General features: G+C 38.4%; 1 protein-coding gene across 1 annotated transcript in view; it reads right to left on the bottom strand.

Moving 5' to 3' along the window:
* Window positions 1-13,102, bottom strand: part of CYP39A1 (cytochrome P450 family 39 subfamily A member 1) — an 83,424-nt gene that overhangs the window by 62,786 nt on the left and 7,536 nt on the right. Inside the window, exons 4-6 of the mRNA XM_060021713.1 lie at window positions 12,075-12,224; window positions 10,741-10,834; window positions 1,090-1,197 (exon numbers count right to left, since the gene is read on the bottom strand). Of these exons, the coding sequence (XP_059877696.1) occupies window positions 1,090-1,197; window positions 10,741-10,834; window positions 12,075-12,224 (352 nt within the window). The remainder of the gene's footprint in view (window positions 1-1,089; window positions 1,198-10,740; window positions 10,835-12,074; window positions 12,225-13,102) is intronic.

Here is a 13,102-nt window from a genome sequence, read left to right as displayed (position 1 = left end):
CCCTCTACAACCTTTATAAGAGGAAGGAGAAACAAATAATACTTAACACATCTTATTTCTATTTGTTAGAAAGAAAAAAGAAAAAATGAATACCTTTATCATTACAGATAGGTTGAAAGTTCTTATTTAGTAGAAAACAAATACATAAAAAGTTGACCCTTTAATCTCTCAAATAACTTAAGTGCAGCTTAAGCTGATAGGAAATCCTCCTGATGCAGGAAACTGCTGTGCATCGGACATGAAGTGCTAGACAAACCCCGTGGCTGTATTCTAGTTCATAACAGCTTAAAAAAAACAACCATTCAAAAATCCCTGCTCTCTTTAGAAGTATCGTGAGTTCCAGTGTCACCAGCTCCATTCATGGGGAAGCTTACAGGACCACGATGCCAAGCAATGCAAACAGGAATGGTGCATAGAAGGAGAACGGGTTCAGGGGTCGACAAAGAACTCATGAGCACTGGGTGGCAGCTGGGCTTATCTCGCTAAATCCTCACAACAATCTCGCAGAGAAATGAGCGTTACCGTTTATTAAGTACCCGAGTCTCAGACCATACTAGGAGTCTTATGATCCCTTTTTTACCAATAAGGAAATGGAGGCTCAGCGTGTTCGTTACCTCCATGAGATTCTATGGCTATGGCTGGGATATCTGGATTCAAGTCCAATTCTAATTGAACTATCCGTTTACCTACTCTCTCCCCAGTAAATGTCTGGGGTCAAGACTTACTTATCTTTGCAGCACCAATACTAAGCATGTTGCCTGACATGGAAAGTACAGAAAGTGCTGCATATACAGGTGTTGTCACAACTGACCCCAAAGTGCAAATGTTTGCCTTCACCTGTTACATGCTGCCTTTCAAAGGGCAGAATTCACTTCAGGTCTCTGCTTTGCCTCCTTTGTGATCTTATCAGATTTCCTGAGGCATTCAGTTTTGTTTTTCTATCTCACAACCAAATCCATTACAGTATTTTTCTTCCCCATGATAAGAAGTGAAAAGAATTTAAAAAAAAAAAAACAGAAAGAAAAATGAAGGGAAAAACTGAAAGTACAGTAGACAGAAATGCAATCCTTCCTTTACTAATATACTTACAGGGACAGCATTGGACAGAGAAGCCCAAAGTAGTAAGAGCCCATAATTGGGACTCTTCTGTTCATTTGTTTCCATCTCTAGGAGATCCAGCAGAGCCTGCATTACTGTCTGTTTAAAAGAAATAAATATTGTCAAACCAGAGCTATGTGACAAAGATTGATGTTAATAAACAAAGATCATGCATTTTTCTTTAATCTGAAAGATACTATTTTTGCCATTCTTAGGTTTGTGATCTCAGGCATGCTAAGGGATTTACATACTTACTGGTAGTATAGTAATTGGGAGTAGGGACTCTGGGGTTCAATGCTCTTACTGCATTGGTTCAAATCCTGGCTTAATTTTTTAAGACTTATTTTTTAGAGCTGTTTTAGGTTTACAAGAAAATTGAGAGGAAAGTACAGAGATTTCCCATACAAACTTTACCCCCACCCAAGCATAGCCTTCCTCATTATCAACATCACTCACCAGAACGGGACATTTTTGACCAAGGAAGAAACGATTTTGATACATCATAGTCATCTAAAGTGCACAGTTTACCTTAGGAGTCACTCTTGGTGTTATAAACTCTATGGGTTTGGACAAATGCATAATGATATCTATTATCATTATAATGTCATACAGAGTATTTTCATAGCCCTAAAAAATCCTCTATGCTCTGCCTATTCATCTCTCCCCACCCCCTAACAACCACTGATCTTTTTACTTTCTTCATAGTTTTGCCTTTTCCAAAATTTCACATAGTTGGAATCATACAGTACGCAGCCTTCTCATATTGGCTTCTTTCACTTAGTAATAGGCATTTATGGTTCCTCCATGTCTTCTCATGGCTTGATAGCTCATTTCTTTTTAGCGCTAATACTCTATTCTTTGGATGTACCATAGCTTATTCACCCATTTACCTACTGAAGGGCATCTTGGTTGCATCCAAGTTTTGGCAATTATGAATAAAGCTGTTATAAACATCCATATGTAGGTTTTCGTGTGGGTGTAAGTTTTCAAACCATTTGGGCAAATACAAGGAGCATAATTGCTGGACTGTATGGTAAGAGTATGTTTCATTTTGTAAGAAACCTCCAAAAAGTCTATACCATTTTGCATTCCCACCAGCAATGAATGAGAGTTCCTGTTGTTCTACAACCTTGTCAGCATTTGGTATTGTCTGTGTTCCAGATTCTGGCCATTCTAATAGGTGAGTAGTGGTATCTCATTGTTTTAATTTGCATTTCTCTGATGACATGTGATGTGGAGCATCTTCTCATATGCTTATTTGCCATCTATATATCTTCTTGGGTGAGGTGTCTCTCAAGGTCTATTTTTGGTCTGTTTTTCCATTGGGTTGTTTGTTTTCCTATTGTTGAATTTTAAGTGTTCTTTGTATATTTTGGATAATAGTCCTTTATTTTGCCAATACTCTCTCTCAGTTTGTGACTTGTCTTCTAATTCTCCTGATATTGTCTTTTCACAGAGCAGCTTAATTTTAATGAAATCCAGCTTAATAGTTTCTTTTATGAATTGTGTCTTCAGTGTTATATCTAAGTAGGCATCGCCACACCCAAGATCAACTAAGTTTTTTGCATGTGAATGTCCAGTTGTTTCTGCACTATTTGTTGAAAAGTCTATCTTTGTTTCATTATATTGCCTTTGCTCCTTTGTCAAAGATCAGTTGACTATATTTAATGGGGTCTCTTTCTGGGCTCTCTATTCTGTTCCATTAATTTATTTGTCTATTCTTTTCCAGTACCACATTATCTTGATTACTGAAGCTTTACAGTAAATCTTGAAGTTGGATAGCATCACTTCTTTGAAGAACTTTGCTCTTTTCCTTCAACATTGTGTTGGTGATTCTGGGTCTTCTGCCTCTCCATACAAATTTTAGAATCCATAAAATTTTATAACTTGCTGGGGTTTTTTTATTGGGGATTGCATTGAATCTATACATCAGGTTGGGAAGAACTGACATCTTGACAATATTGTCTTCCTATCCATGAACATGGAATATATCCCCATATATTTAGTTCTTTGACTTTGTTCCTCAGAGTTTTGTAGTTGTGCAGTTTTCCTCATATAGATCTTGTTTTGTTTTATATATATGTAAGTATTTCATTTTTGGGAATGCTAATGTAAAGGGTATTGTGTTTTTAATTTCACATTCCACTTATTCATTGTTGGCATGTAGGAAAGCAATTAACTTTTGTGTATTAACTTGGTATCCTACGACCTTGCTAAAATCACTCACTAGTTCCAGTAGTTTTTTGGTTGATTCTTTTGGATTTTCTCTACATATGTTCACATCATCTGCAAGCAAAGACAGTTTTATGTCTTCCCTTTCAATCTGTATAATTTTTATTTCCTTTTCTTGCCTTATTGCATTAGCAAGGACTTCCAGTACTATGTTGAAAAAGAGTGGTGGGAGGGGACATCCTTGCTAAAGGGGTTCTAGTACCAATTTCCAATGTGTGTGAGGGGGGTTCTACACACCACAAACAATGCTTGGTTCATCATCTGGGTGTCTTATAATTCAGCTCAATTGTAACACTATTTACCCAAAGATAGCATCATGTTCCACAGGCTAAGGGTATAGTCCCACAAGACTCTGCCCTGCTCTTCAGATGTCAGCTGCAAGCCCGGGTTATTGCCTGTGCTTCTGACTAACTGGCTAAGGCTTGGAAGTTACACAGACCCCCTCCTTGGATTTCAGATGCCAGTTGCAAGTCCAAGTTGTTACCTGTACTTCTAACTGACTGGCTATATAAATCAGAGGTTCCCATGAACCCCCTCCTCAGATTTGATTAATTTGCTAGAGCTGCTCACCGAACTGAAACATTTTACTTATTAGATTACTGGTTTATTATAAAAGGATGCGATAAAGCCTACAGATGAACATGCAGCTGGAAGAGATGTATAGGGCAAGGTACGGGTAAAGGCCAAGGAACTTCTTTTCTTTTTTTTCTTCTTTTTTTTTTTTTTTGCGGTACACAGGCCTCTCACCATTGTGGCCTCTCCCACCGTGGAGCACAGGCTCCGGACGCGCAGGCCCAGCGGCCATGGCCCACGGGCCCAGCCACTCCACAGCATGTGCAATCGTCCCAGACCGGGCACAAACCCGTGTCCCCTGCATCAGCAGGTGGACTCTCAACCACTGCGCCACCAGGGAAGCCCCCAAGGAACTTTTGTGCTTGCTTGAAGCATGCCACTCTCCCCAAATCTCCAAGTGTTCATCAACATAGAAGCTCTCTGAACCCCATCCTTTTGGGTTTTTATGAAAGCTTCATACATAGACACGATTGATTAAATCATTGGCCACTGGTGATTGCTTCAACCCCCAGGTATAAATTTCCTTCTAAGCATTGTTTTCACTACCTCCCACAATTTTGATAGGTTGGTTTTTCATTTTAGTTTGTTTCAAAATATTTTAATTTCTTATGAGAATTCTTCTTTGATCCACGTGTTATTTAGAAATGTGTTGTTTAATCTCCACGTATTTTGGGATTTTCCAGTTATCTTTCTGTTATTGATTTCTAGTTTAATTCCACTGTGGGCTGAGAAGAGACATTATATGATTTCTATTCTAATAAATTTGTTAAGGTGTGTTTAATGGCCCAGAACGTGGTTTATTTTGGTGAATATTCCATATAAGCTTGAGAAAAAAATATGTATTCTGCCATTGTTGGATTAAGTAGTCTTAATTAATTATATCCAGTTGATTGATGGTGGTGTTGAGTTCAATTATATCCTTGTTGATTTCTGTCTGTTGGATGTGTCCATTTCTGAGAGAGGGGTGTTGAAGTCTCCAACTGTGACAGTAGATTCATCTATTTCTGTTTGAAGTTCCATCAGTTTTTCTCTCATGTAGTTTGACACTCTGTTGCTAGGTACATACACATTAAGAATTGTTATGTCTTCTTGGAGGACTGACCTCATTGTCATTATGTAATGTCCTTCATTATGCCTGATAAGTTTCCTTCCTTTGAAGTCTGCTCTGTCTGAAAGTAATACAGCTCCTCCTGCTTTCTTTTGATTGGTGTTAGCACGGTATGTTTTTCTACATCTGTTTACTTTTAATCTATATTAAATATAAAGTGTCCTTATATTTAAAGTGGGTTTCTTGTAGACAACATATAGTTGGGTTATGTTTTTAGATCCACTGTGACAATCTCTGTCTTTTAATTTAGGCCACTGACATTCAAAGTGATTACTGATATAGCTGGATTAGTATCTACCATATTTGTTACTGTATTCTATTTGCTGCCCTTATTCTTTGTTCTTATTTTTGTATTCCACCATTTTCCTGCCTTTTGTGATTTTAACTGAGCATTTTATATGATTCCATTTTCTCTCCTTTCTTAGCATATCAAGTTATACTTCAATTTTTATTTTTATTAGAGTCTGTAGAGTCTGTAATATACATTTACAACTAATCCAAGTCCATTTTAAAATAATACTGTAGCACTTCACAGGTAGTGTAAGTACCTTCTAGTAACAAAATAATCCTAATTCCTCCCTCCTGTCCCTGTATCATTTCCATCATTCATTTCACTTATACATAAGCACACATAAGTACACATACACACATGTATATACATATAATATACATATAAGCATATATAATTGAATATATTGTTGCTATTTTATTATCTGAACAAACTGTTATCAAGTTGATATCAATCTGAACTGTTAGATCAATTAAGAATAGAAAAAATAAGTTTCTTTTTCACCTTTACTTATTCCTTCTTTCATGCTCGCTCTTTCTTTATGGAGGTCTGAGTTTCTGACCTGTATCATTTTCCTTCTCTCTGAAGAACTTCTTTTAGCATTTCTTAAAAGGCAGGTCTACTGGCAACAAAATTCCCGCAATTTTTGTTTGTCTGAAGAAGACTCTATTTCTCCTTCACTTCTGAAGGACAATTTCACAGAGTACAGTGTCCTAGGTTGATGTTTTTTCCTCTCTCAACACTAAATATTTCACTCCACTCTCTTCTTGCTTGCATGCTTTCTGAGGACAAGTCAGATGTAATTCATATCTTTGTTCTTCTATAGGTATAGTGGGTTTTTTCTTTGTTTTTTTGTTTGTTTTTCTCCCTCTGGCTTCTTTCAGGATTTTTTAAATCTTTGATTTTCTGTAATTTAAAAATGATATGCTGACGTGTAGTTTTTTTGGTGTTTACTTGATTGGTGTTCTCTGAGCTTCCAAGATCTGTGGTTTGGTGTCTGACATTAATTTGGGAGAAATTCTGAGTCATTATTGTGTCAAGTATTTCTCCTGTTCCCATCTCTTTCTTCTTTTTCTGGTATACCCATTCCATGAATGTTACATCTTCGGTAGTTTTCCCACAGTCCTTGAATATTCTGTTCTATTTTTGTTTTTTATGTCTTCGTTCTCTTTGCTTTTTGGCTTTCAAGGACTGAATCTCCTCTAGCTCAGAGATTCTTTCTTCAGTTGTGTCCAGGCTACTAATAAGTCCATGAAAAGCATTCTTCATTTCTGTCACTTGGTTTTTTTTTAATCTCTGTCTAGCATTTCATTTTGGTTCTTTCCTAGGATTTCCATCTCTCTGCTTACATTGTCCATCTGTTCTTGCATACTGCCTACTTTATCATTTAGTCATTAGCATATTAATCATATATTTTTTTAAAGTCCCAATCTGTTAATTCTAATATCCCGGCCACGAATGGTTCTGATGCTTGCTTTGTCTCTTCAAATTGTGGAGGTTTCTTTTTGCCTTGTAATTTTTCTTGATGGCTAGACATGTTGTGCTGGATAAAAGGAATGGCTATAAATAGGTCTTTAGTAATGTGGTGGTTAGGTGTGAGGGGAGGGGAAGCATTCAAGTCTTATGATTAGATCTCTGTCTTTTCATGAGCCTGTGCCTCTGGACTGTGAACTTCACAAGTGTTTCTCAGTCTTATTCTCCCTCCTTAGGTGGGACAGGATGGCTAGAGGTGGCTGCAACTGGACACTCCTCTTCCCCAGGTCAGTTAGGCTCTGATAATCCTCCAGCAGGTTAAGTTCTATTTAACTATTTTCCCCTGAGGGCAGGCCTGGTTAAGAACAGAGCACTGTGGCATATTTCAAACTTGTTCTTTTCCCCCTTCCCCTGTCAGAAGCCCTAGGGGATTTTTCACTGGTCCACCTCCTGGAGGTAAGTTTCACAGTATTGTGGAGGTCCTTCTATGACCGGGTCCCAGGTCCCATGGAGTTTTGAACTCTGCGAATTGTCTGCACTGAACCTCTAGCAATTCATTAATTACAGCTCGGGTTTTCCTACCCTGGCGCAGGTTCCCACGGCAGTCTCCACTCTCAGGTCTGTGCTCTGGGAAATGTCAACTCCCTGTATTTGCCTGTTGGTCTCTAGTCTTGGGGGCAGCAGGTTGCTCTGTGTCCTCTCTTTCAAGAATTGTTGATTTTTCAGTCTGTTAAGTTTTTACTCGGTGTGAGGATGAAGTGGCAACTTCCAAGATCCTTACATGTGGAATGGGAACCTGGTTTCAATAGCTGGGTAACCTTGGGCAAGTACTTTAAGCTCTCTGTGTCTCAATTTCCTCATCTGTAAAATGGTCATAATATGGACCCTACCTCACAGGATTGTTGTGAGAATTAAATGAGTTACTTCCTATAAAGTACTTAAAACAAAACATAGTACACATTACCATTTTGACGAATGTTATCTTTAAATATTTTTTTCTTTTTTTAATTAACATCTGCTCTTAGGAAAATGCAAACAACACAGATCTCTGGAGCATTCAGGAGAAAACCCTACCCCCATGTGCCATGCAAATTCTCAGCCTACATATCATGGGTAAGGGAATTGCCAAACCAGTATATGATAAATATTGCAATACTCTAAAACCATGCAGAGAACTGACGTTTGACATGGACGGTGCCAGGTCAGATCAGGGCCTCTCCAAGGTCACCTAGTATGGCTGCTCTCAAGTCATCACACAAATTCCATGAAAGCATTTCCTTCCTTGGAAGGCTTCCCAGATTTGCCTTTGCCAACGGTCATCCCCATCACGAGGAACAAATTCAGACATTATAACATTTTCATTAAGTTACTTGTGCACTTCGAATCTTAACTAATTCAAGTTAGGTAACAGAAATAATGGTAGCTAAAGTCTAGTCACTGCTCTGGAAGGCAAGTACTGTTTAAGGGCTTCACAAGTATTTAAGCATTCGTTCCTCACCCCAGCTCCAAGGAGTAGATCTGTTATTGTCACCATTTTACATTTGAGGAAATGGAAGCACGATTAGGTTAGGGAACTTTGCTAGTGACATACAGCTTGTCAATGGTTGAGCTGGGATTCGAATCCTGCGAGGCTGGCCCTGGCTCCAGTGCCCACAATCTTAGCTACTAGGCTATGCTGCCCCTTAGAGACCCAGTCCTTAACTCTCATGGGTTAGGGACTCAGAGAACTGCACTGCACCAGAACGCAGTGGTTTTTCTTCAGATCCTACAACACAGAAAATACCTATTACATCACTCTCAAAGAAAATACATGACGAGAGGCTCTTGCTGTTACTTACAGAGGCACGTAGTGTTTCAAAAGTGATTAACCGCTCTGATCCCTGGCTTTCTGGTTTTAATAATCCCCAGTTTCCCAGGTACTAAAGTTGTTGCGAAAAAGAAATGAGCAGTGAATTTGTGAAATGTGTTAACACTACGCCTGGCACAGGGTAAGTACCCCGTAAGTGTTAGTGATGTCTTATTGTTACTGTTTCTGTAATAATGGATTACCAGATTTGAAAATAATTGAAGTATAATTTTCATTTACTCCTGGTTTCTATCAGACTTACAATGCAAGTTGTTATGGTACAAAGTTTATATTTCATGAAAGATCCTATAGATGTATTTCATTCTTTTGATATGCTATTCTGTGGTGCAGTCTTAATTGTAAATGAAAATACTAGTTTAATTTATATCTAGAATAACATGGGAGAAATCACTCATGTTGAAACGTGATAAAGTTATGATGTGAGAAAACGTGTGTATAATACTTAAAAAACAAAAAAACAAAAAACTTCTTCCAGTCCTTTGCTTAACTAGGACATTGAAATCGACTCATGCAGTAAAAGACAACAGAATCTTTTATTTTCTTCTTAGCCTGCATTTTTTAAAAAATTGTGGGCATAAAAACGTGAACTCTGTGTGAACACTGCTGCAGGAAAACAGAAACAAAACAGTTTTTAAAAAATGAAGTTACGCAGCTCATGAGTGTTCAAACTGAATTCTATCCCGGTCATAAACATTGAATTGGCGTCAGCAGAGGTCAAAATTTGTCTTTATTCAAAGCGGGAGTTCGAGTACCTATGATTAAAGTGCCTCATTTCTTCAGAGTAAGAAAAATAAATGCTATTTTAGAAGTATTGTCAGCAGGGAGTTTTAACTGGGGCATTAAAACCCCTGTTTTCTAGGCTCATAGATTACAGATCTATTTGGGTACAGCTTTTATACACACATGGCTTTACCTCTAAATCCTGGAAAATAATGAAAACAAAAATGTGTTTGTCTGGATCCATTTATAAAATAGATTCTTTAGCTGAAACATAGTTTGTCAGTGAAGGGCATTCCAGTCTAGCTTTCTATTCCCTTTACTCCAGAGGGAGATCCCCAAACATTCGCACATTCCTTTTTTTCTAAGGTGATCTTCCTCTCCAGTGTTAAGCAGAGTTGTTTGTGATTATCACTTGCTATCATAACTAAACGCAAACAAACAAAAATGTCTGATATCATCTTTCAATGCTAAAAGATATGAAATGATTTTTTCCATGATAACGATGATAAACTCTCACACGGTCTTTACTATGTTTCAAGTGCTTTACAAATATTAACTATTTGTTAACAAAACTGAGGCCAAGAGGTTAGGTACCATGCCCAAGGTCACAAAACTGAGGCCAAGAGGTTAGGTACCACGCCCAAGGTCACACAATGGTGACTGGACTTGAGCCCAGGCAGTCCAGGCCAAAAGGAATCTCCAGACGGTGAGTCTGGAGAATCAGGTAGTTTTCAAAAGCTTTCAGAGATTCTAATGAGTGGCCACGGCTGAGAACCATTCATTAGCAAGCATCAGAACCATCGGGAAGGTGTATAAAACCCCAGATGGCTGGGCTCCTAGCGTTTTGCCCTGAGTGGTTTCCCAGGCGACGTTGGTACCATTGGTCTAAGGACCACGTGTAGAGAACCACAGATCTAGGACACTTAGGACAGTGACTCCCAGTGCGTTGCTTTTTAAATTATACCACACTATCTGGTTGCATTTGAAGAAAGAAACAATTAGCCTTGGTGGCCTCAAGAAAAAAGTCAACTTTGTCGAGCTTTCTTATCTTTGCCTAATTTGCCATAACTCTCACCTGTGACTGTTGACACAACCAACTGTATAATCGATAAATATTAAAAAAACCCTCAGGCTGTTGTGTCATTTTGTTGTCTGTAGCCTCAGTTTTTTCTTATGTAAAATAGGGTTAATATCTCCCTCACTGCTGTGAGGATGCAATAATAAAATAACGTATGTAAACATCCAACACAGTGGTTGGCACAAAAATGGTATCTATGTAACACATCTCATGATTTTTAGCAAAAATATTTTTTTAACAATTGTAGTTTATGACTGTTTTCGTCTCAGGTATTTTAGCAAAAAAAGCTAAGGAATACTTACCGGGGAATTATCTTTTGCAGATCTGCATGTTTTTATATCTGGAATGTTTTTCTCAAAAAGTGCTAGAAGCCACTTTTTGGATTTTGACCAGTTTCTAGGTGAGAAAAAATATGTGGATAAATTAATTTGAAAGCACTCTAGGAGTAACAAGTCACAGCAGAAAAGGGACTATGTCTATGGAATTTTAATTATTTCTCCAAATGTCTTCTTCATTTTCAGCTGGAACTTCATGAGAAATCTACCTTCAGACTTATTAGTCCACAAGGAAAATTGAGGGGGCAAGGCAGCCACATTTTAGTATCTTTTGCAAATAAACATTTGCATTCCTAAAGGGCCGGCACTAAATAAGAAAACAAGGCTTGGGGACTTCCCTGGTGGCGCAGCGGCTAAGGATCCACCTGTCAATGCAGGGGACATGGGTTCGAGCTCTGGTCCGGGAAGATCCCACATGCCTCGGAGCAACTAAGCCCGTGTGTCACAACTACTGAGCCCACGTGCCACAACTACTGAAGCCCACGTGCCTACAGCCCATGCTCCGCAACAAGAGAATCCACTGCAATAAGCCCACACACCCCAACAAAGAGTAGCCCCTGCTCACTGCAACTAGAGAAAGCCCGTGCACAGCAACAACGACCCAACACAGCCAAAGATAAATAAATAAACTTATTAAAAACAAAAAAAGAGAGAAAACAGGGCTCATGATTTGTTTGGTCTAAGTTTGCTCTGGCTGTTGTCAGTCACAGCAGGATCAAAATCTTGCCCAGGGACCCGTTGCTGGGTTAAGTGAGGCAAAGCAAACTGACTAAAAGCTTTTTAATCTTTTCTGACCAGTCATCGTTTCAGACCAACTGCCAAGAAACTAAAATATCATGTGTTACTTTGCAATCAAACCGTTTTATAAACTTTTATCTGAGCCAACTGTGAGAAATACATTTGACCACACCTACTTCTGCCTCAGGGAGAATAAGGACTTCGGATTCTGACACGGGTCACACTTGATGATGTAGCAATGACTGTGATAATAATAAGTTGTAAATGGCATAAAAGGCCTCAAAATAGATTCTTCATTTCATTCTCATATTCTCCCCTCTCCTTCTTGTTTTTGTTCCTCAAAATGAGAATAAGAGGAAATCATCCATCTCTCTTCAGTTCCTCCCTCAATTCACACACACACACACACACACACACACACACACAAACTGGTCTTAAGAAATAGCTTCTGTCTCTTCCACTTAAACTGCTGTTATAGCTACTTAGAACAAAGAAAGGAGAGAAATGTATGAATAGCTGAGAAGAGCTTGATCGGGGAATTAACATAGGAAACAACTCTCTACCTGAGGAGACATTCTGGCAACTGGGACCCATATTCGAAACCTTCATCATAAGCTTGAAAGTGCTGATGGAACTCCCTGATTTTCCTCTCATTTGTGGGAAACAGACCTTTTTTAAAGAGCACGTTCACTGTGACCGGGTAAAGGAAATGCCTACAAAGATAGAAACACATAAAACGTCAGAACCAATGACCACAGAAGAAAAGCATAGGTTACAAAAGAAGGCATTATTGAATAGCTATATATTAGGGGTAGACAATCATATGTGATATATTTTTTTTGGGGGGGGGAAGTCATTCTTAAGAGGTTTTAATATTTGCTTTCTGTGCTCAAGATAACTTAGGGGTAACTGAAATTGTGGTCTTATTTATCTGAAGATTTTCAAATGCTTTCTAAGCAAGTATTGTTAGATCCTGACAAATGTGAGATGACACACAGAAAGAGCTCGATTCAATATGATTTCAACAAGCATTTATTTAGCAAATAATAACGATAACTGAGATACAGTTCGTACCTTTAGACAGCAGCCAAAAATAACCAAACGAAGAATCAAGGGCAATATCAGTCACCAAATTCCTAGTATCTCCCAGGATCCTATAACTTTGAACTATACCGAAAGACTGAAATATAGTATCTATCATCAGCAAGTTTTCCCTCAGGTGAATAAAATTATTTCTGTGGGGTCCTTAAATAAGGGAATATCAGAGATTGTTAATATGCCCCAGGTTAGTAACACTAAGTACTGTTTATTCCATTTTTATTCACCATCATTTCCTCACAGAAATTTCTCAGGATCTCCTTTCCCTCCAAGTTTCAAAGTCATTCAAGAATTTGCTTTGTTTTGTTGTAGATATTGGGCGTGTTAAAAGTTTGGTTGATTGGTTGCTTGTTTTTGTTTTTACTTTTCCTCTCTCTCTTTCTGGAACCCTAACAAACTATTCGATGTTGCTGTATTTCTGAGTCTGGATGGTTGGTCATGCCTCCAGCATCCCACTGAGATGGAAAAGTGCCTCATGGGTAACTTTGGTTTA

This window comes from Delphinus delphis, chromosome 10 (assembly GCF_949987515.2).
Source record: "Delphinus delphis chromosome 10, mDelDel1.2, whole genome shotgun sequence".
Taxonomy (NCBI): Eukaryota; Metazoa; Chordata; class Mammalia; order Artiodactyla; family Delphinidae; genus Delphinus; species Delphinus delphis.
This window is presented reverse-complemented; position numbering and strand designations above follow the sequence as displayed.